This window comes from Gasterosteus aculeatus, chromosome 6 (genome assembly GCF_964276395.1).
Source record: "Gasterosteus aculeatus chromosome 6, fGasAcu3.hap1.1, whole genome shotgun sequence".
NCBI lineage: Eukaryota > Metazoa > Chordata > Actinopteri > Perciformes > Gasterosteidae > Gasterosteus > Gasterosteus aculeatus.
This window is the reverse complement of record NC_135693.1, coordinates 1,508,189-1,533,090: the sequence shown is the minus strand read 5'-3', so window position 1 is coordinate 1,533,090 and position 24,902 is coordinate 1,508,189. Positions and strand designations below refer to the sequence as shown.

At 45.1% G+C, this 24,902-nt stretch overlaps 1 protein-coding gene across 4 annotated transcripts in view; it reads left to right on the top strand.

Moving 5' to 3' along the window:
• Positions 1–5,654: 5,654 nt before the first annotated feature.
• The window catches only part of LOC120820453 (rap1 GTPase-GDP dissociation stimulator 1), a 29,957-nt gene continuing 10,709 nt past the window's right edge, over positions 5,655–24,902 (top strand). For 3 of the 4 annotated variants that reach the window (XR_013467940.1, XM_078104594.1, XM_078104593.1), the window contains exons 1-8: positions 5,676–5,934; positions 11,255–11,359; positions 14,340–14,462; positions 15,127–15,252; positions 16,456–16,584; positions 17,345–17,470; positions 17,828–17,971; positions 18,988–19,119. Coding sequence is in view for 3 of the 4 variants with exons in the window: in XM_078104594.1 (XP_077960720.1) it covers positions 5,922–5,934; positions 11,255–11,359; positions 14,340–14,462; positions 15,127–15,252; positions 16,456–16,584; positions 17,345–17,470; positions 17,828–17,971; positions 18,988–19,119 (898 nt within the window). In the remaining variant the exon portion in view is untranslated. Of the gene's footprint in view, positions 5,935–11,254; positions 11,360–14,339; positions 14,463–15,126; positions 15,253–16,455; positions 16,585–17,344; positions 17,471–17,827; positions 17,972–18,987; positions 19,120–24,902 lie in introns of all 4 variants that reach the window. The other variant, XM_040178198.2, reaches the window with a different exon arrangement.

Below are 24,902 nucleotides of genomic sequence, written 5' to 3'. Positions count from 1 at the left end.
TTTGATTTGCCTGAGAGGAGCCGCTCCCTTTAGTATAGACAAAAAGGTCAGATAAAAAACAGTTAGATATTCACAAGTGGCTTCATATACATAGTCACAGACTGTTGTGACTTCTGTTCCGATAAACTATGGTAAACTATGACTAAAGTTTTAATGATATTTATTCTAAATTGTAAGTTATACCTGTGTGTGTGTGTGTAGGAGATTGATTTCAAGAGACTGACAACATTCACATTTACGCTTTTACTGTCCACACTGTAATTTGTTGGCAGACATTTTGTTGAATACATAAAGGCAGCGATTCCCAAAGTGTGGGCCGCGGCCCCCTGGTGGGCCGCGAGGTGATTTACAATAAATAAATAAAACGTTTTTAATTTCAATTTTGAAAAGTTTGAAATTAATATAAAAATATGTATGATGTGGCACATTAGTTATGTTAAACATTAATTTATGAAGCACAAACAATTTAAACGAACAGATTGGTTAATCTGTTGATCCATACTGGTTGTACACGGCGCTCAACGCGCTCTGCCAAACATGCCAAAGCTCGTCTACGACGGCGAGATGCTGCGCGGCGCTCAAGCGCGTGAGATATGGAGCTTGTTTCAGGGCGCGTCGGAGAAACAAAGCTGTCGTTCTTGCCGAGCACTTCATGAGATTAAAGAGCGAGAGACGGCGCCCTTTTCTCTACAGTAGCTGAACCATCTTAACGGGGAAATAAGTTATTCTAAAAGGAGCCCTTGGTAGGCGGCGTGGCTGGAGAGCAGCCCAAGATTTAAGAGTCGTGGATGGCGAGGGGGGCGGCGGGAGCGGACGCACCTCGCAGTATCGATCGGACCCTGAAAGCACCGTCTCCACCTCCCCACACCCCCCCATCCACCCGCCCCTGGCCAAGCTCGCCACATTGGTGTCAGAAGTGGGATATAGCTACTAGAATGCAGATGGAGATTGAAGAGCTGTAGAGGGCCCTAGAGCAGACCCAGGGCCACTTGAGAGGCCTGATGCGGCAAAATATGGAGTCTCAATCAAGCCAAGGACATCAGTCAAACTACCCAAATACAATGGGACAACACAGCTGGAGCCATATTTGTCACAAGTCCATCTAGCAGCCCAACACAACGGCTGGGACAGCGAAGAGGCTGCCACCCATCTAGCCCTAGCATTAGAAGGCAAGGCGGTGCAGGTACTTTGTGACCTAGCTCCAGCGGAACAAGGGAACCTACAGGCCTTAACAATGGCGTTAAAGAGGAGATTTGGACAGCGGCTCCTTGTTGACCAGAGCAGGGAGGAACTAGCCAGCCGCCGCCAAGGAGAAGAAAGTTTGGGCACCTTCACAGCAGATGCGCAGCTACACGCTCGTCTGGGTTACCCCCACTTCCAAGCAGCGGCGCAAGAAGAACTAGCCCTCCACGCTTTCCTGAGAGGACTTGCACCTGAGCAGTTGCGTCAGCATGTCGCTCTCGTCAGACCCCAGACCCTCGGTGATGCACTCCACAAGGCTGAACGAGCAGAGGGAGTACTCACCGCATGGCCCAGCCAGAAAAAAAGTCTCCGCCAACAGCCATGTGTCAGGCTTACCGATTATGACCAGGAAGAAGAAGCAGAAGAGGTCCGTCAGGTGAGGCCTCCACCACAACGGATGCAGCCCTGGCCTCCAGCACCCAGGCGGCGTCCCCCCCAGCCTACTGACTGCTGCTATCGTTGTGACGAACCGGGTCACATAGCCAGAAATTTCCCAGCCCCAACTCCGAAACCCAGAGCCACTCCACCAGCGGGAAACAACAGAGGAAGGGTGTAGCGAGGGGTGCACCATTCCGGCCTCCAGTCCCCCTCCATGGCCGATGCACTTTAGTCGACCGCCTCAGACACACTGAAGGGCTGTACCTGAACTGCAAACTGGATGGCCAACCGTGTCGGGCATACTTGCGGCAAAAGACAAAGACTGCACGCAGACGGGGTTGGTCCAGCATTCCATCGATACCGGCTCTGCACAGCCCATCCGTCTGCGGCCCAATCGACTGGCCCTCAGTAAACAGCAAGCTGCGGAGGAGAGAATTTGCAAGATGGCTGCTGCAGGAGTAATTGAGCCCTCGGACAGTCCATGGGCAGCCCCGGCCGTACTGGTAAGGAAGAAGGACAACAACTGGCGGTTCTGTGTGGACTATCGACGTCTCAACAATGTTACCAAAAAAGACTCATACCCCCTACCTCGTATTGACGATGCTCTCGATTACATCGCGGGGTCCAGCTTGTTCAGCTCCCTTGACCTGCGCAGCGGTTACTGGCAGGTAGAGCTGGCCCCCGAGGCAATTCCGCGTCATGCCATTCGGACTCCGGCGACATGCCGGCTGCGTTTGAGCGGCTGATGGAAAGGGTGCTGGCGGACCTTCCCCGGAATCATTGCGTTGTGTACCTTGACGACCTGCTGGTACATGCCAATGACTTCGACAGAGCCCTTATCAACCTTCTAGAAGTGTTCCCCGCCATCCGCCATGCCCGGTTGCGACTCAACCCTGCCAACTCAAGGGCCAATTGCTAACAAGGGAAACGGCTTTCCTGGGCCACATTGTCAGTGCTTGTCGTGTAGCTACAGACTTTCCAACCGCACGCTAGCCACCCAACTTGTTATCCTCACCAGCCAACACCAGCGTGACTGGGACCGCCACCTACCATTGGTCCTGTGGTCCTACCGGAGGCTGGCGCATGTGTCTGCGTCGTTCCGTCGACGCACTTGTTTCAATTTATGGTTCTGTGTGTGTCGCAGAGCAATTCACCTCCAGAACAACAGGCGGAGTGACGTGTTTTTGTTGAAGACTACCTAGTCACGTCTATTTATTTATTTGTTTATTTATTTATTTATCATAGACTTTATTGCCCCGTGCATCGACACTGCTGCTTTTCATCACGGACACATTTGTCCCGTATTTTCCTCCACAACTTTGTTCCTCTCGACCGGCAAACCGGCGTTTGCGGCGATCTCCCTCCGTGAATCCAACCCGCTTCTAAACCCACCAATGACGGCTTGTATAAGCGGCCATATTTACGCATTTTTTCCGACAAAAGCTCTTCAATCTGATCCGTTCTCTCGTAAACATTCTTTGTTTTAATAATGGCGGTATCGGGCTATGAAAGCGGAAATGTGAGACTTTGTAAAGGACGAAGTTAGCGGACCAATCGCAGCCTGGTGCGCTGCAGGAGGCTTGCATCGCTTGCGCAAGCCTAGAAAAATGGCTTGACACACGCAAGGACGGAAGGAGGTGTGAAAAGGCACGCAAGGGACACGCAAGTGTTTTTGTAAATACAAAACACCCTCCTGATTATCAATAAGACATCATTAGTGTCCATAAGAAGGTTCAATCCATTGTTTATGGCTAGATGAGCCGTTAGAAAACTGCTGCTCTGAGTGATGCAGTGTGTGAGTTTTAAAATAGTAGTTTTTGACAATCAAGTGCCATCCCAAATAAAAGACTGGCCAGAGCTGGCCCCCAGAAATAATGTCCTGGCTACGCCCCTGCCTGCAGGTGATCCATGACTATACTCGCCAGGCCCAGGTCAGCTCCGGAGTGCGGCAGAAACGGGCCTATGACACCAGGAGCCGGGGGCAAGCACTCGTACCCGGGGTCCAGATCTGGGTGTATTGTCCAGTCCGGAAGAAGGGCGTCTCCCCCAAGCTTTGCAGCCACTGGCAGGGGCCCGGCGAGATTTTGGAACGCCTGTCTGAGGTGGTGTACCGGGTGCGCATGCCTGGCCGGGGACGTACAGTGGTGCTACACCGGGACAGACTTTCACAGTACCGCCCCCAGCTCCGCCCACGACTGGAGAGGGCAGTGACGGTTGCAGACCATGTGCTGGTACAAGTTGTTCCCCAGATGTGCCTCCTGCAAGCCGACGACGGCCTGTACACCAACACATATATGTTGGTCCATGGTTCATGAGATGCACCTTTGTTAGAGAAAATCAAGATTCACCTGGGAGCAGTTTACCAGTTTAGGACAGATTCAGAAAAAAAGTCTAATAAAAATGTAGAGAAATATGTTTGACATATTATGACAACGTGTTTAACCATTTTGCATGTAAAGACTTATGTGATGGACTAATGCCTAAATGTTGTGGGGGGTGAGACTATTCAACAGACACCCATTATAATTAATTTTGATCAACATGACATCAGCAATTCATCATGTAAGAAAACACAGAGAATTGTATATAATCATTTGCAACTTGTTCATAGAAATGAGAAACCGCTTTTTTGATGTGCACAATGACACAATGATGTGGAAATTGAACAGGTAGTTTTGAGAATTTTAATTCTGATCTGAGAAATGTACCAAAGCAACTGAGAAAAACTGCAATAAAGGGATAGAGTTGCACACACAGTGAGTGCACAGTCCTGTTCATGACCATCAAGATCTAAATAAAGTCAAGGTCCACTAAAGTAAGCTTTTGGCAAAGAAAAACGGCACGTCCTTTGATATAAAACATTCCCTTCAGAATTAAAAACTTAAATACCATTTTGTGTATTTTTCTATGTCCACTAATTCCATATTAAAACATGCTATTTCAAAATTCTATATATCACTGTTTTTGTTCCAGAGATGTGAAGGATTATGTCATTATTATCATGACAGGATCTCCTGAGGTATCACACTGATTGACACTGTGTGACTGTCACCACGAGCAGATGAAGGTAGAAGCACCCCCTCTGCTGTAAAGAGCGCCTCACTGGCCTGATCCATCTGCTTGTACAGCCTTTGCCTCTCCTGGCATCATTGAGCAGTACTTTAGAACGCCGCTACTCATGAACCTAATGTCAAAAGTACCCTGAATGGAAACCAAAGTTATTAACTCCTTGAGGGATGGTTGGCCAACAACAGCATTTCTATTGGCAGACGCAGCAGGGATATTTTCATAGCTTTCACCACTGCATGTAAGTAGGGTTAGAGCCTAAGCACACGTATTTATATGTATAACGTTACATATGTAACTTGCTTGCAACTGGCCGGTTTGTCAGCTTGACTTTGCAATAAATCGTTTTCTGATCTAAGTCACTTTTTCAGATATTTACATTGCATTCTCTATATGATTATACCCTCTCAGTACCAACCGATTCACCATACATATACAGTACCAGTACTGACCATGAGGAATGGGCTTCGTCACATGACGAGGTCCTTGTCCGTTATCGCACCTCCCCCTTTGTTTGTGTTGTGACATCAATAGAAAATCATGTTAATGTGTTAACTTTGTATTTCATGGCTTTTGTCTCTGTTTTTAAATACAAATGTCAAATAAATAAATGTATTAATAAAATGATTTCCAGCGGCTTGATATTATCATACGTATTTCTATCTATATTCAACATCACGTTATCAATAACATGACAGAACTGTGGACTGAACTCAGCTGTTATTAAATCTTAGACTCATTTATTTCCATTCATTTAAAAAAGGGTTTCTGAAAAGAAACAGCATCTCAGTAAAATAACGGATATGTGCATGTTATAAATGATCTCTAACTAAACAAATGTCAAATCTGTTACCTGATTATAACACACCTTATAGATGAGAGATGGACAGAGACGGGGAGACGTAGAGGGAGAGGACAGGGGGGGGATGCATCCATGATGGTAGCAAATGAGCCAAGAGAGAGAACGCAAGCGCAGTGGCTGCCGGAAGTGGGAGGGGGGGAGGCAGGAGGGGGAGAGAGGAGGATAATGGGATTGGGAGAGCAAAAAGGAGGAGTAGGGACAAGCAGACAGAAGGAGAGAGAGACAGGTTTGGGGGACGCCTGACCTTAAGAAGGGAGGGTAGCTCCTTTGCTAACCACACACTCACACTCACACGCACGCACACAAACACACACACACTTACACGCACGCACACAGTGCTAACAGGCAGAGGAGAGAGTGTCGACCAGCAGCCATGACAGACGCCGGTGAGTAGCTACATGTCGATCATCCGTGGTGTGTGTGTGCATGCTTTCATATGCTGTACCAGCTGGTGTGGTTAGTGGTATCAGATCGATGGACAGGTAGACAGATGAGTACATAGATATACAGATATACAGATAGGTATCAGATCGATGGACAGATAGACAGATGAGTACATAGATATACAGATAGGTATCAGATCGATGGACAGGTAGACAGATGAGTACATAGATATACAGATATACAGATAGGTATCAGATCGATGGACAGATAGACAGATGAGTACATAGATATACAGATATACAGATAGGTATCAGATCGATGGACAGATAGACAGATGAGTACATAGATATACAGATATACAGATAGGTATCAGATCGATGGACAGGTAGACAGATGAGTACATAGATATACAGATATACAGATAGGTATCAGATCGATGACAGATAGACAGATGAGTACATAGATATACAGATATACAGATAGGTATCAGATCGATGACAGATAGACAGATGAGTACATAGATATACAGATATACAGATAGGTATCAGATCGATGGACAGATAGACAGATGAGTACATAGATATACAGATATACAGATAGGTATCAGATCGATGACAGACTGACAGATGAGTACATAGATATACAGATATACAGATAGGTATCAGATCAATGACAGGTAGACAGATGAGTACATAGATATACAGATATACAGATAGGTGTCAGATCAATGACAGGTAGACAGATGAGTACATAGATATACAGATATACAGATAGATAGCCGGGCAAACACACACACAAACCTGACAGTACTGACAGTGTTTACGGTTGGAGTTGATTATTTGTATATTGAAATACTAATTACAAGAAACCAGTCATGTCATACAGGATTTGACGACATCATGCTTTTTTTCCTTTTGTTCAATTTGCTAATTGTCTTTCATTCGAAATCGGTGAAAATCAGCTGCAATATGTTGCTGTGTAGCGCAAAATAAAACATTTAAAAGATTACTGTAGACAATAAAAAAGATCTCAACTTAACAATGCAATACTGTAGTTAACCCAGGAGAGAACGTAACAGTATCAACACTATATGTGAGTGACTTTTTTACATTCTTTATTCATGGAGTGCCTTTTTTTATAACCATTTTTCTGACATCTAAAAGCTTTAAAGGCCTGAGTACCGTAATCAGTGTTTAAACACACAAAATCTGAGATTGCTGTTTAATGATTTGATGCTTAACACACACATCATCATTCAGGTCACTGAGTCCTTATTATGGCGTTCTTGTGTCCACATATATTATGTATAAAACTTTAAACAGCATCAACTATTAACCTCCATAACATATCAGAGAACACACCCAAATATAGATATGTCAAAAACCCTCTTAATGTGGCTAAAGGGGGGCTTTAAATCTTCGTATCCACAGTTTCTAGCTTTGCTGTGTCAACAAAAACTTAGTTTGCCTCCAAAAATCCAACATGGCCACATAGCAGAAGCAGCTCCTTCCTATTTATTGTCCACGGTGCAGCGCAGCAGGGGACAAAAGGTGCCCTGCGTCTGCCACTTCATTCACCATTCTACAGCCATCTAAAATACAATATTTTGAATGATTTATTTGAACGAAGTTATACGGACCAGTGTCAGTAGAGTTGATTTGGACATTCTGTTCATGTCAATTCACCAATAGGAGGATTTTTACAATCTTTTGAAGAATTTACCCAAAGGACTTGAACTCCCATTATCTTATATCATTATATTCATTGTATAGTCAACTACCCATATGAACAAATGACCTATGAGACTTTACTACCACCACCAACTAATTCACATTTGATAGCAGCCTACTGCAATCCCTTCTTTATATTCTGTATGTTGCTGCGTATCAGAGCCTGGTATTTACTGATGCCAGTGAGAATGAAAATGACGTCCTAACCTGCCTCTCACTCTACCTCGCTACATCATAATTTAACATTAGACATGGTGATGGACAACGATAGCCTAATGCTACCCGTGCATCACTTCTAGCAATTGAGATAACGATGGAGGCACTAGACAAACTGTAGAGAACAAGCCAATGGACAGATTTATGCTGCAGTTCATGTCACGTGTCACTGTATAAAACTAAAATTTACCAAGTTTATTTTGAAAGGATGCTTTGCATTAAGTGAGTATCTTTTGACTTGCAGTCCGGGAGACTTTGTAGCACTGACCATTATTTAACGCACTGGTGCGGGAATGTTTTGTTGTATGAGCCCCAGAAATGAATGATTGTGGTTCAATGTGGCTTTATTGCATGGTTTCAACATTAAGACGTGACTGATACACTCACTCTGTCCAGCTCAAACTGCAAATATCAAATTCTCCTCTGAATTGCGGTTGCACTTGTGGGGAATCAATTATGCCCACTCTCAAAGTAATTATATTTGTGTTGTCAATGTGTTCACAATGCATCCCTGAACACCTGCGTTTGAACACAGCTGATTGTCTTCGATGTGCTTTGGGTGCAGTTACAGCTGTACTTTGTGTTAGACCACAACCATTTGCCATTTGATCACCAGAAACCCAACGTGTTTAATGCAAGGGGGGGTTTGGTTTTGCAACCAACCGATCAGAGGCTTTGAAATCTGGTCACAGGTGGATTGCCTCTCTGATCTCCGACCAACTACGACCAACTATGTATGTATGTGGAGGGGTCCTTGAGCTTACGTCAACCATTAACTTACTTATATGCAAAACGTATGTCCATAGAAGTAAATATGCATGTATGGGTTTTACGTGGGAGATCTGTAATTAGCGCCCTGGGGTTCCTCAGTTCTCTGTGGGACTGATTAGTGAACTGCTAACTGCTCTCTTGACAAACATAAAACGGAGCACACGAGCCCACGCTCACAGACACACCCACACACACACACACAAGGACACGGGCATTAGATCCTGACGTATAGTAGGCTGCGTACCAGCAGGATAGCTCTCTCCATTCAGGCTATTTTCATTCGACTTACAAGGGATTAGTTTAGGTGATTACCATCTGCAGGTCACTCCTCACACAGCGTTTGTTTGTGTGTGTGTGTGCTTAAACTGTATGTTATGCCTTGTTGTTTGAGTGCATTCGTTTCAGTATCCCCTGCATGAACGTAGTGGTTGGAATGCTTGTATTTGGTGCGGCTGCAGGAAGCCACGCTGCACATATTCCTGGAGGCTTAATAATCATAATTATCAGGATCGTCGGGATCCGAACCTGGGTCTCGGTGTAGCAGGCAGATTGCCTACCACTGTGCTACAAGGGGTGGTGACTCAGGTGCAGAGACAGAGACGGACAAGTCGTTTGTAGAGTGAAAAAAAGGTTTCTTTACTTGCAAGAGCAGAGGATTCCATATGCTTGACAAAAACTCAAAAATGTTCCTAGACAAATAAAAAACAAGGTCTGGGCATTTAACAAGGAAACTAAGGGCGTCCCCAAAAAGAGGCAACAGAAGCTCTTAAAAACCAAAAGGTATTAACAGAGGACTGGCATCAGGTGGCAAGTTCCAAGACAAACTCAAAGAAACTCAGGTGGCCTTTTAAAGGCTAGAAAACAAGGCACAGGTGAACGCAATGAAAACAATCAAGACCACACACACGTGACAGGTGACAGACATAAACAGGATCACTGAGGGCCCCACATGGTCCTTCAGGGTAATGCAGTCCAAAAACCCTGACGCATAATACTTTTGACCACTGCTGGTCAGGCGCCGTTTCCAGCACATGGGTCAAAATACATCAAAACGTGCGGCTGCATCTGAAATCATGTGCTGTGACTTGGAGAGATTGGGAAAAATTGCCCCATTGACTTAAATGGTGTTTTGATGTGAAGAGAGCAAAAAAATCTTCATGCCTAACGTGACTCGCCACACTTAGGTAGAGAAATGATCGAAAGTTTGAAACGTTCACAAATGTCTGGAGTTTATTTGGCCAAATGGACATTGGTGAGGTTGATGGGTGTGTATGGCACAAAATGTTCAGAGCGAGAGTGGAGAAACCGACAGAATGAGAGGTAGCATCAAAGTTGAAAAAAATAAATCTCATTTAGCCTTTAGTCCCACAATTTTCACTCTTAAAATTGTAGAATACATTATTCCTGCACTTATACTTTTGGCCACAACCCCCCAGAGCGACGCTGAGTCATGGAAAAATACCCATACACTTAACCTAGATCTTCCAGTCGGGCCAGAAGGGCCCACCTGGAGGATCTGAGGCTGCGAGCTGGTTCACATGGGGCTAACATTTCAACAATGTAGCTCGGGGCCAAACCCAAGCTCCAGGACTTGAGTAATGCGATGCCGCCTGTTCAGCCTGATCTCCAAAACCTATTGGTAAAAATGTATACAAAAATCTTGAACATACAAATTCGTAGTGATACATACTAAATAAATACGAACTGCAACTGATGACGTCACCCTATTCAAAGTGAATGGGGACCTGCGCCCCGTAAACACACTTTGTGAAGTCTAACCATGTAAAATAAACGTGTTATGATGCATTTTTAACGAGAAATCAATGTTAATTTGTAAGAATACAATACTAACCCTAACCCCCTCAAAACATCCAACATGGCGGAGAGACGTTCACTTTAGAATCCAACATGGTCCGCCATGTTGTTCACTCAAGGGGCGTGGTTAACCACCGCCAGTTCCTATGTATTGTTCCGAATTTGTATGTTCAAGATTTTTGTATCCATTTTTACCAACAGGTTTTGGAGATCACGGTGGCCTGTTACATCCAGTCAGCAGACTGGCTGCCGCATTCTGGACTAGTTGGAGGTCCGAGATGGATTATTGGCTTATGCTGGAAAGGGGAGAGTTGCAGTAGTCTAGTCGGCAGGAAATGTGCATGAATGACGTTTTTACAGGTCTGAGTGTGGCGGCGTGGGTTTAATTTGTGAGATGGTTCTTAGTTGAAAAAAGCAGGAATGAATATTTTTTTGATCTGTGAGTCAAACATTACACCAAAATTTCACCCTCGATCAGACTGGTGTTGTTTTTTTGGGGAACTTAATAACCTGATTTCTATTGAACAGTTAACGTCAGAGAGACAATTTAGACCAGCAGCCAGGCTGTCTGGGTCACCAGCTCTCAGAGGAAGAATATCTGTGTGTCGTCTGCATAGAAATGAAAAGAAACGTCTTCTCTTTGAAGGATTTGGCCCAGTGGAAGCATGCAGATGGAAAATAAAAGTGGGCCTGGTGGGACCAGCTGGGCAGACGAGATGGGGGGGAGCAGGCAGAAAAGTCGAAACTCATGTATTCATGTAAAGTGTGCGTGTGTGTGTGTGTGTTGCAGACTGTCTGAGCGAGGCCCTAAAGGCTATCAGTGTGAGTACAGAGCTGATTGAAGAGGAGCTCCAGCCTCATTTGGACACAATGCTTGCTGCCCTTCTGGAAAAGAGTAAGTCATGTAACACACACACACACACACACACACACCTTCCACACAGCTGAGTGCTCTGGGACTGTCAACCCGTGCCCATGATTGCAGGTTGCACACTGGCCAGATACAGTTCCTGCCGGCACAGCAGCCCTATTTGTGTTGCTGAGTTGTGTAGCTCTGGTGGGTGGAAGGGTATTGTGCTGTACACATCCCCCGCTTACACAAGTCGCACCACCTACATGCAGAAATATACAGTTCATTCCATATGCGAGACATTTCAACTCATCGAGAGAAAAGGAATCCTTGGACAACAATGAAAAAGAACGATTTATGCTTTGTGATGAGAAACAATACAAATAAACATTAAACAGGAATTGTTGTGTTGAGTGCGCTCCTCACATGGCTGACGTGCAGGTTTAGACGTGTATGAAGGTGTATTTGTGTATTTATTACACAAACAAAAAAAGCTGTTTGAGAGAAAATGCCTTGCAATCAAGTTTGTAAGTAAAATATATAAATGGAGAATAAAATGGTTTAGTTGTGTTTATGAAACTTGAATTTTAGGGTGCAAAAACTTTGTCGTAAAAAAAACCCTTTGGTTTCTAACCAAAAACTTTTAATTAGTTGGGATTATAAATTATTAGGATTAATATTACCTTGAGAGTATGAAGGCAATGTTTGTTATTATGTAATGAAAAACAACAAACAAACGATACCTGAGACCACTAACTAACCCAAAATACAGTTTCTGGTGCGTTTTTCACATTATCCCCAACATGTGCTAAATAATAAGTGCGTAAGTAATAATTTCTCAGAACAAGTTGTACAAACTGCAATATACACTAGATGTGTTTCTAAAGCTAGTCAGTCATTATAAATCCTTAGTACAGTAAATATTCATGCCAATGATCATGTGAGTGTGATCAGAATGATGAGTCCTTGTTCACGAACAACATGTTGTCAATGTAACCGTGTACTTTGACAGTATTACCTGATGTAAACTCAGCTGGTTTACATCATTTTTACATCAGGTAATACTGAGTAAAACTCAGTTTGACAGTTACTGTATTTAATGCACAGTACAGCGGCACTTCTAAGTCATATATCTATTTCAGTACTATTTACATATTACTGTATGTGGGTTATTGATGAAAGAGACTGGACAGGATTTAGTTTTTTACATCCTTTACTACGCTACTTTATGAAAGAAAATAAATGTACAGTAAGAAAAAGACAAGAGGCAAAAAGGAAAAAAAACAACTAAATTATAAATAAACATAAACGCTGAGGCACGGTTCTGGTGCTTTCTCCACACGTTCCCGTCTGTCGGCCCACATATTGATTATTGGCTTTGAGGAGTAAGACTATTCAACAGAGAACCATCTACTATATTTTGATCAACATGACATGAGCAATTGAAAATGTGGAAAAAAGATGACACTTGTACATTATCAATTGCAATAAGTACAAAAGCAATTACAATTTGTTCAAAGGAATAATAAATTACTCAAATGATGTGCACAAGTGACTTTTGATTTGGAATTTGTACAAGTGATATCAAGAATTGCACTTTTGATCTAAGAAATGCACTTAAGCGACTGAGAAAAACTAAGTTATCTAATTAGTTAGAAGTGTGTCCTCCCTGTCTTACTCCTTAGTTCACAGCGGAGCTGACGTTACATGCACGCTGAAAGTGGGGCTTCGTGTCAACACAGCAGCCCTCCATGTCGTTCTTTAAAAAAAGATTCCACAACAATAAAGTAAAGTGCTGCTGCATTTAAAATCATTTTGACAAAATACAAGGTCACCTAACCTCCATGTCGCTGTGAACAGTAACCTGCGGTCAGTGTTAAGGACGGTAGAAGCAGACACTCCTGGCTCATTCAGGAGCGTCTGCCTCGCCCACCACATCCAAACGGAGACAGCAACGGTGTTGGTTGCAAACCAAAGTTGTTTCATCTTCGGGACGAAAGGTTTTTGACAAAAGTTTTTGTTTTGCAGCCAAAAAGTTTCATGAGCAAAACTAACAACAAATGTATTCTGTTTATATATTTTTACTTTCAAACTTGATTTTTCATTGCAATGGCAGAAATGTACTCTTTTTGTTGGCACAATAAAGACACAAATCTACCTTCATACAATATGCTTAACACAAATCACCAGTGAATCTGAACATCACAGTTCAAAATGCTACAGTGGTTCAGACCAATCGGCGCCCAGTGGTTGGTCTACTGCTGGTCTTGGGTGAGTTGTCTGGGTGACGCCACCGGGGTCTCCAAAAGACAAGTGTACGGTTGGAGTGGAAGTTCACCTGCTTGGCGCTTGCTGCCAGCTTCCTGATACCCATGGGCCTAACTTTTCTTCTGTCGACCTATTTTGGATTTGAAAAGATTTTGGTTTGTTTTCCACAACCTTACGGCGTCAGATCAGTCTCAATAGATGCGCAAAGCGCAACCTCACCAACTGCAGTCTGACCTGGTTTTGAACCTAGTAAACAGACTCCAGGTGAAGATTTCTCCGCCCTCAGTCGTCCACTCGGCCAATCACAGGGAGGTCTCATTTACATTACATCACATGACGCTTTTATCCAAAGCAGCTTACATTGCATTTTTAACACATGCGTTTACATTTTTAACCCAGTAGCGTGCAGCCGTAAGGGGAGCAGTTAGGGGTTGGGTGTCTTGTTGAGTTTGACATTGTCAAACCAGGCAAAATAAATCTGGTCCACAGTGAGCACACACATTGTGTGTTTCTTAAAGCGCCCCTGTGTACCTGTGTGAGAGTGGCACACTTCTCTGTCATTTACTGCATTGAGAGGAGTCTGGTGGTTGCTGTACAATGAATGTCAGGAGGCGACCACACCTCTTCGGTTAAGGTGTATTTGTAAACACCTTAGTCGGAGTCACAGTCACATTTGGACCGTGAAACCTAGAAAAATGTTTCCTTTTGTTTTCAGCATGCGCTGGGTTTTAATTTTCCTGCATTTGTGTGTCCACAGAGAAGGATGCTGCTGTTGAGATCGCAGGAAGTGGGATTCTACCCACACTGGCTCAAGCCCTACGGAGCAAAAGCTGCCTGAGCTGCCAGGTGGCGCTGGTGGTGGCAGAGATGGCCAGAGAAGGTGGGACAATGCTACTGGTGTGATGTTACATGGTGAATGGAGTGGCTTTCACGGCCGCTGGGCGCTGGAGACAACGTCCACATTCACCCATTCACACACTGTTGGCAGAGAATCCCATAAAATGTGCTCATGTGAGAGTTTTTAGCTGGGAGACAACTAGCCGTTCAGAAGACTTCAACGAGGAAAAGGGGCAGACTGGTTCAAGGTGCTAGGAAGGGAACAGTAACTCAAATAAGCACTCATAACCAAGGAACGCAGAATCTCCAAACACACAACATGTGGAACCTTCACAACGCTCATATCATCTCCTTAACATGAGTTCGTTGTACTCCAATGGCCTCCAGAGGCACCACACCTCAATCCAATAGAGCACCTTTGGGATGTGCTGGAACGGGAGATTCACATCATGGAAGTTCAACCGATAAATCTGCAGCAACTGCGTGATGCTTACATGTCAATATGGATCTGTGAGGAATGTTTCCAACATCTTGTTGAAAGTATTTCACGTGAACTAAAGAAGTTCTGAAGACCAAATGGAGCCCAACCTTTTACTAGCAAAGTGCACATAATACAGCGTCTGATTGTTTGATTTAATCTGGTATATCATTGATAGCATGCCCAGCTGCGCGTGTTCCTGAGGTTAAGTCGTCCTTGTGTGTTGTAGCTGCGGTCAGGGAGCCATGCATCGAGGCCGGCCTGGTGAAGGTGCTGGTTCCCCATTTGAGCAGCAATAACCAGGAGATGCTGCTGAACACTGGCAGGGCCATCGGACGCATCTGCTTCGACAGCTGTAAGTTATTCTGACAAAGCTGCCTCAGTCAGCATCTGAGCAGCAGGCTGGTGGATTTATTTTTGGTAGGACCAGTTTCAGTAAACATCCCAGTAATGATTCAATGCAAAAAAGGGTATCAAACATGCATTATTGCTTTGCAGTTAAATGTTTAACATTTATTCCAACAGTTAATAAGGACATTCAAAGAATTCAGTGTAGATGAATTCGGTGTAGAAGTCTCTACAGGAGCTTCGTATGTGCGGCTTCCCCTTCATGCCCCTTGTCTGGTCATGAGGTCGGGCTGATGTGGTCCAGCTGTTCTACCGCCAGTTTCTCCGGCAAAGTTCTTCTCTCGTACCGAGTTCAGGTCGGGTCTTCTTGAAGGACACTGCTGGGGGTCGCTCTTGTTATATTGTTAAACGGCGAGTCAGAGACTCGCCCTGACGAGAGCTCAGCGTAGGGCGGCGAAGGCCCCAAATCTCAATGTATTTTAGGACGCTGACATTATAATCACTCATTAACTTTATCAGTGATCGGCTAACTGCTTCCTAAGCCCGCTGCCGAGCCCAGCTGAGACAAACACAAGCACAGAGGACCTGCAGGAAAATCATAGCCTAAATTCTCACGGATATCTTAATTTACACATATTACCGGGTATATAATCCACGTTTCAAAAACACAAATATTGACTATTTCTAAAATGTATTTTTAATATATTAAACAACAAAAATGATACTTTTGTTTCCCGCTCATGTTGAGGCCACGCCCCATTGCCCTCTATGGACCAGCCGCCACTGATAAACAGTATGCTTGTGAGGCAGTGAAGGCATCAGATAGTTTCCTGTGGTTATCTAATTTAAAATAATGGGTAGTTTCAACTTAATAGAATTTGATATGTATTGAAATTCAACCAAGTCACCACGTCAACATTTTGACATTTTACACGCAAACCATGGATGCGTTGAATTACCTAATTTTTGTTTTCAGTCAGCAAGTGACAACTGAGCGAAGGTTATTGCAGAAACGTGCAACAGCAATGTTTTGCTAGCAAATGGGCTACGGTTATCATGTAAAAGTTCCTTAATTCTAATGTCAGGGAAACGTGTGAACCCATTACATGAAAGAATGTCTTGAATGTTAAGATGAAGTTAAATAATGAAAGCAATGTATATGTGACTTTAACCGCTTCACCTCTATCTCTCTCTCCAACCTCCCAACCAGCACACCAACAGGACCAGTTGGTCCAGAGCGGAGTAATCCCCAGACTGGTGTCCATTATAAGGGAATACCCAGAGAACGAGCCCTTGGTCAATGTCTGCCTGCTCGCCCTTTGTAACCTGGCTGACATGGGTAATTAGTTAGTATTGTATTTATCTTACTAACTCATTAATAAGGTGTAACGTGAATTTCAGTATATAGACTTGTCCCTCACAGCTATGTGGTCATCTGGGTTGTGTTGTGTAGACCTGTGGAAGTGCATAAGTCGATGATTAGGACATTTGTTTTTTAGAATGACATTATTAAATGTCACGTTTAATAGGGATAATAAGTGGGTCAGTATCAGGGCGGCACGGTGGTGTGGTGGTTTGCGCTGCCGCCTCGCAGCAAGAAGGTCCCGGGTTCCACTCGGCCCAGCGGCCTTTCTGTGTGCAGTCTGTCTCTGTGTAGCCCTGCGATTGGCTGGCGACCAATTCAAGGTGAGCCCCGTCTCTCGCCCCAAGTTGGCTGGGACTCCAGCCCCCCCCCCGACCCCTGTGTGCAGGACAAGCGCTTTGAAGATGGATGGATGAACCAGTTTTGTTCAATGCCAACTTTTCATGAATTCAGAGAATGTAGACAAAGTTGTAAAATAGACACCTAGATGTGTATTTTGGAGATTTTCTCTTCCAAGTCTGCAAGATAATGAATTGTGGAAGCAAGAAAAACGTAGTTTTGCCTGGGGTCTCCCTCATTAACAAAACCTTTACCAAGGAGAGCGGTAAAATCACCATTTCAATGAGCTGCTGTGCAAAATGAGCTGTATATCTCAGACATATGATCACTTAAACTCTTAGTTGGTGAAATTACTCCCCTGCACGCAGTCGATAGTTACAGAGCCCTTTGTTCACAGACTCTGCGAGGGACGCCCTGACTGACCTGGACGTGGCCGGCATACTAACCATTCAGCTGAAACGGGCACCGGACGCAGAACGCCGACATATAATCCTGGAAATACTAGGTTCACTGGGCGAGAGCGGTAAGACAGGAAGGAGGCTACAGTAAGAGAAGGGAAAACTCCTGGACTCTATGAATTCATATTTTCAAGCCAGAGGGTTAGTTTCAGCTAAAAGTCAAGGTGTGTCAATGTGACGCGCAACTATAAAAAATGGAATGAAATACATTTCAGGAAGGCTCTTGGGCATTATATATTGCTTTCAAATATGTATTCTCCTGCATATCAACTACAACTAGCACATACCTAAGCATGAAGAACTCATCCTCTTCATGTGCATGTGTCACTTATTCAACTCAACGGTAAAGTCATTCATTTGCCTTTATTGGACGATAATGTCCACTGATAATAATTACAGAATAACTTGTGTTGGACCACCAGATACACTGAAGTTGCAGTTCGCAGAGTCCGGAGTCCCAGAGGCTTTGTCAGAGATGATTCAGTGTCTGCAAGGAGGTTCTGACCCACACGACCTCTGCAGCATTAAGATCGCCTCCAACCTCATCGTGTCCCTGCTTTTGGGAGGTGAGAGCAGCTTTATTCTGTCGCAGACTAAAAAGCACAATAACGAGTCTGAGTAGCAACGACGAGGAGATTAGGTCACTCAGGGTGAATAACCCCAAGAGGGACCGAGAAAAAGGGAAATATGGTCCGACCGTGCAGATCTGAATACACAACACAAAAAGGAAACAGGGGAGATCTTAGAACAATCACACAGGCAATCTGGCAGGGACAAGGTGAAAGTAAATAGATTGTTTGTTTTTCTATTGGAAACATCTGTATATTCTAAAGGGTTACCAACAGAACATGATCACAACTTTAGAGACCACCTCACTACGTGCAGAATTTACCCCGAACGAGTACACTTTGGCCCACAGAGCAAAACCTAAAAGAAAATAAGTTTTTTAATACCAAACAGCCTTTCTTATTTGCAAGGACCAGTGTATCTTACACTGGAGTCCAATCATTCAGAATTAATCCTTCACGTTCAGACAGCTATCAGATTCTCGTCAATGGTTCCAGATGCTGGTTTAGTGGTTATGGAGCTGGTCATGGTTCAACACTGTAATAATGATGCACGAAGTGATACACACAGTACAGAATTATGTTTGAGATGAACCCATGTTATCAGGCTCAAACAGCATTTAATAATAATCAGGTCTTCTGGAAGGCTGGTCTGGTTTATGTCGAGGCCTAGCTGAACTAGTAGTGGCTTCTTTGTTACGGCCCTCCTCTTGCTTACAAATATTAGCATCCTACGGCAAACGTGGCTCAGAGAGAGGGCGGGTTGTCTGGGGGTTCGATCCCTGTCTTCGCTAGTCTTTGTCGATGCGTCCTCAAGCGAGTCACTTGATCCCCTGTCATCAGTATATGATGAAGTTTTAAAGCTGGCTATGCCTCTGCAGTCATTTTTCGTCTAGCCTTTTGCTTTGACCCTAAACCGGGCCAACTTTTTTGATCCATGTTGCTCAATTCCCATTATTAAAGTGTGCTGTTGAGGGATTATTATAACAATTGTTTTGTGTCTATCTGTGTGCCAGATGAGTCTATGCAGAAGTGCTTTGGCGAGGGATCAAGTCTGGTATATCAGGATGTTCTGTCCTGGCTGCAGAGCCACAACACCCAGCTGCAGCTGTCCGGAGCTCTGGCCATCGCCAACTTCGCCAGGAACGGTGAGATGTATTTTTCAGATAAGAAGGCAGATAACTGACATCGCTCACAGGTTTGTGAAGGTACTAGGCAGCAACCTGTGGTTGTGCCGAGTGAAGTCAATGTTAAAACTTGCATTCTCTCTGCTGACCAGCAGGTGACTATCCTGCTGTTTACAATCAACACTGATTGTACAGAAGCCAAGGAGAAAATGACTCTACTTCTCTCTTGATTTATTCCCTCAGTAAACATTGTAAACATGAGTGTATGGTCCCTCCAGTTTCAAGTCTTCTTCCATTCATGTTGTCCATTTAGTACATTCATTTAGTACATTTCAAAGTCAAAGAGACCATAAAGCAGGGTGTGCTTTGAGGCGGGGCTATTGTGATAAACAGGTTGCTCCATCGGCCATGTTCCATAATCCAAACACTAGGCTTCAAAACAGCAGCCTGCAAACAAAGGTGCTCCTAAAGCAGTTAGCTGTGTGAACTGTGTCCCCCTCGACCTGCTGAAGTTGTTGCAAAAGCGTGAAGCCCACCCTTGGATTCCCTCTTAGGTTAACACTAAGGCTGGTATCAGCTGCAAACAAAGTCCTGTAATTAATCTGTCAGGTAGTGGTATGTAGAAGGTAGTGGTGGAGGGTAAACACGTAAACGCTGTTTACGCACCTGTGGAATTTTGGAAATAGGGTTTACGCACCTCTAAATAGCGCCTTGTATTCTGTTGTTGGAATAATCAGAATTACATCTGGTGTTATTTTAAAACACCTAAGACTAAGTTTCATATTGTTTGGATTGTCCAATGGTTAAGGAACAGGGGAAGTGTTTAATATTGTCACGAATGGGGGACAGGAGACAGCCATGAGGTGAGTACAATAGTTTATTGACACGATAACGGAAGCAGTCCTCGGGGGTCCTCTGGGATACCGAAGTTTCGGAAGACGTGATTAAAAAGGGCCTCCGCGGCCTCAAGCGCAGGGGAAACCTCGGCAAGGGGATCAGCTTGCAAGCCTTTAAAAAGCGATCCACAACGACAAGGACACAAGTGCGATTACTGGATCTGGGAAGGTCCGTTATGAAGTCAATTCCAATGTGGGACGACGGTCGTTGTGGGATTGGAAGAGGCACAAGCTTGCCCTCCGGAAGTCATTTCGGGGTGTTGGTAATGGCGCAGACCAAGCATCCCCGAACCAACCGGGAAACATCCTGCGCGATGGACTGCCACCAATACCGATTTCTGAGGAGCGAGAGGGAACGCCTGCTACCTGGATGTCCAGAGCCCGGGACGGTATGGGCGGAGTCCAGAAAGGCAGCACGAAGATGGAGAGGTACAAAGGAAGAAGGACACTATCAAGCCGCTGATAAACTGCTTGAGTGATCTCAAAGTATGGATGGATCAGAATTTTCTCTGTCTTAATGACAGTAAGACCGAGGTTGTTGTGTTTGGACGTGCTGAACATCTCAGTGCCTGTGTAGATTCTCTCAGTATTTTAGGCTCCCAAATTCGTCCTTTTACCAGAAATCTGGGAGTGATTTTTGACAGTGCTTTTAAACTTGACAAACAGATTAGTTCTGTTGTCAAAACTAGCTTCTTCCAGCTGAGACTTCTGGCTAAAGTCAAGCCCTACTTGCTACGCAAAGACTTTGAGAGAGTCATACATGCATTCATTACGTCCCGCTTAGACTACTGCAATTCACTGTATGTTGGGTTGGATCAGTCATCCCTTCGTCGCTTGCAGTTAGTCCAGAACGCAGCAGCTCGACTTTTGACCAGGACAAAAAAACGCGACCACATTACAGCGGCTTTGGCCACCCTCCACTGGCTTCCTGTTTGTTTCAGGATTGAATTTAAAATTGTATTAATTGTTTTTAAAATTTTAAATGGGTTGTCGCCTTCCTACTTGTCGGAGCTCTTACATGTCCACACACCTATCAAAGCACTGAGGTCGTCTAATCAGATGCTCCTCGATGTGCCTGGATCCCGGTTAAAATCCAGAGGTGACCGAGCCTTTTCAGTGGCTGCTCCAAACCTCTGGAATAGTTTACCTATCCATGTAAGAACAGCTCGGACCATTGCAACGTTCAAGTCCCTCCTTAAAACCCACTATTATTCATTGGCTTTTAATTCTAGTTGAGCTTTGATATTTTGACTTTGTTCTTCTCTACTGTCAGTTATTTTGTATTGTACATTGTGCTCTGTCTGTGTTTTATTGTATCGCTGCTTTTCGAGCTTGTTAAGCACTTTGGTCAACTGAGGTTGTTTTTAAATGTGCTATATAAATAAAATTGAACTTGAACTTGAACTTGAACAAAGACACGCCCCTCTGGGCATCCCGGCGGAGCAGGGCGACGACTGTTCTCCTGGGAGATCTCCTCATGAAATGTCCCATATGATCGGGCTGACAACCATGGTTGGAGGGAGAATGGGTTCTGTTTGCAAGTCTTTGATGAAGACGAGAGAGAGCATCTGCCTTGCAATTCTTGCTGCCAGGTTGGTAAGATACGGTTAAATCAAAGCGGGTAAAGAAGAGCGCCCACCGAGCCTGGCGGGGATTCAGCCTCTTCGCTTCTGAGGTACTCCAGGTTGCGGTGATCGGTTATGGTAGTTGGCTCCCTCCAGCCAATGCCTCCATTCCAGCTCCCGATATCATAGTTTCGCTCCACCGGGGACAGCTTCCTAGAGTAGAAGGTGCATGGATGGAGTTTGGGAGGATCACCCTGCCGCTGGGAGAGACAACAACAACAAAGGGTATATCAGAGTTAGGATGAAGCTGAGAATATCGTCGATGTAGACAACCACAAATCGGTGGAGATATTCCCGGAAGACCTCATTCATGTAACCTTGGAAGACTGCAGGGGTGTTGGATAGTCCGAAGGGCATGACCCAATACTCATAGTGGCGTGACGAATGCCGTCTTCCATTCATCACCCCTTCGAATGCGAATCAAGTTATACGCACTGCGAAAGTCGTGCTAAGAAAAGATGCGGGCTCCACGCAGCTGCTCCAGCGCTGCTGGGACCAGAGGAAGGGGATAGCTAAACTTCACAGTTTGATAGTTGAGATGACGGTAATCAATGCACGGCCTTAAGCCTCCATCCTTCTTAGTGTGGCAAGCGTGAGGTGGGGTAGGAACTACCCCAATAATCTATGTTTTTAACTAGGGGAAAAAGAAAGAAACTAAAGGAAACCAGCAACGCCACCCTGGGAGAAATCACCCAGGGAAAAGAAAGAAATCTATGAATAAGGTAAATTACTAAATCTAAACAAAAGGACAACACAAGTTCGTTACACTGAGCAGGCGAGAGACGTGTTTCCAAAAGCATATACAACAGTTTATTGGGCACAATTCAAATCTAAAAAAAGTTATCCTATTTGTATAAATTATCATGTATTCCAGGGCTGGGGCATTTGTGCTCAAGGTGAGTGAGGGGTGGGAGTATAAACTTAAAATGGGAGCACCACAATCCAAAATTAACACTCCAAACACACAAGGGCAAAGCAAAACAAAGGAGGGGAGTGAATAAGACACTACACACGAAGGGACACCATCACCAAACAGGATCACCAGTGAGGCCCTCAGCACCTGGAATCACAAAGATGGACAGTTAATGGGAGACTGAAAATAAATTCAACAACAATAGAGATCCAATACAAATCAAAAAGAAAGGAAAATATCAAAACAGGTTACAGTTTGAACTCAAAGAACTAAACCATCAAATAATCAAAAATAGCTACAAAAATAATAAAGAAAGATCTCCCTTGCCATCCACCTCCTATTTCAGGCAGCTAAACATGAAAACATAATACAATAGGCATAAAAATGCGGACAACGGGATTTCCACACCCGAACGCAGCAGCAGGCAATGTCCGTAAAAAGTGTGGGTTTTATCCCCACACAAAGCAGCAGCAGTCCAAAACGGGTCAGGACAGTCGGGACCTCAGCGTGGCATAGCTCCGGGACAGAACGAGCAAACACGCAGTCCGACCTGCCAGCGCCTGCACATAAACGCAAGTTTATTACGGTGCCGACTAGATCGCCGACGCGCAATAGACTGCAACGTACCTGCACGGTGGAACAATTTGCACAACCCTGCAGAGAGTGCCGAGCGTCTGCCGAACCTGCAGCCAGGTAAACCCGGAAGGGGGAGGTGCGTATCAGCTGTCAGAGAGCGAGCAGATCTACAGGTCCCTCCTTATATAATAAATTAAAGGGGGACAATACTGCGAGTGGGCGGAGCCACTGGAAAAGCAGTCATCCTGCTACAATCTACCCCCACTCTTTGTATCGCCGTCCCGACGATAAACTAAATGCGTGCTTAACTCCAGGGTCTAAAGAGTGCAGTAACTAAGTGTGATACGGGGCGTTCGGAAATTGCAGCCCCCGATGCCAAGTCCCCCACTGGCCTTGGAATGCGGTGGACATTAGGATGGTGGCCAGCAGTTGACCGCGTTGACCTCCGGGGTGGCAAGTTAATGGGGTCAGAGGAGCTGGTGAACGGAGCAACTGGGGATGCAGATGGCAGGTCTGGATTCAGAACAGGGGGCACTGATGGACCTGGCACAGTGGGATCCATGTTAGGTCGATGGTGTAGTTGTTGAGGAGCGGTTTCAGTCTCGGCCCGTGCCCGAGTGGCTGGAAGGGTGGGGAGGGGAGCAGTCCTAGGGACCAGGAACAACAAGTCACCATCACAGGAGGACTCAGAGACTGGGCTGTCAGGGGGCGGTGCATGACTGGCCACCGCATGGTCAGGGGGCTCTGCTCCAACCACCGCCTTCAACAAGGTACGGTGAACATGCTTTACTTTAGACAGATCATCCTTTGGGGCTATTGTGTAGACGGCGCCTCCTTCCTTTGGTGCTTTGAGGACTGAATACACTGTCGAGCTCCAGCGGTCTTTCATCTTGTGACGCCCCCTAGTACTCAAGTCGCGCAGGAAGACTGACTGACCTTCTTTCAGTGGTTCACCTCTGAGGTGCTGATCATGCGCCGTCTTTCTGCGCTCCGCTGCAGTCTTCATGCATTCTCTTGCACCATCAAACGCAATCTGCAACCGGGCCTGATGCTCTTGGATCCATTCATGAACACCTCCACTGACAGGGTCCTGGACTCTGGCCAACAGGAAATCGATGGGGAGTCTGGGCTCCTGACCAAACATTAAAAAGAATGGTGATTCGCCAGTGGTTTGATGGGGAGTGGTGTTGTAAGAATAAAGGACTTGTGGGAGGCAAGAGGTCCAGTCTCTTTTTCGGGATGGAGGCAGTGTGCGGAGGAGGTTATGGAGAGTTCGATTAAATCTTTCACACTGACCATTGCCAGCTGGGTGATATGGAGTGGTGCGAGATTTTTGGATGCCATAAAGACTGCAAAGTTGCTGGATAAGTGCACTCTCGAAGTTGCGTCCCTGATCCGAATGTATTCTTGCAGGAACCCCAAACTTCGAAAACCACTCCACCACCAAAACATGGGCTACAGTAGAAGCATGTTGATCACGGGTGGGGATGGCGAGCGTATATTTACTGAAGATGTCTGTCATCACCAAGACATTTTCCATGCCATTTTGAGCGGGCTCCAGCAGGGTGTAATCAATGGCGAGGATCTCATTTGGTCTTGCTGCAAAAAGGTGTCCCATGGGATTCCTGGCAGCAGGCTGACGGTCCTTGGCAACTTGACACCGCTCACAAGCTTGGCACCACTGTGCGACCTTTGTTGACATACCCGGCCAATAACACCTGGATCGTAGAAGAGCGAGGGTCCGTTCCACACCCTGATGGCCATGTTCTTGGTGAACCTGTGTCAACACTTCAG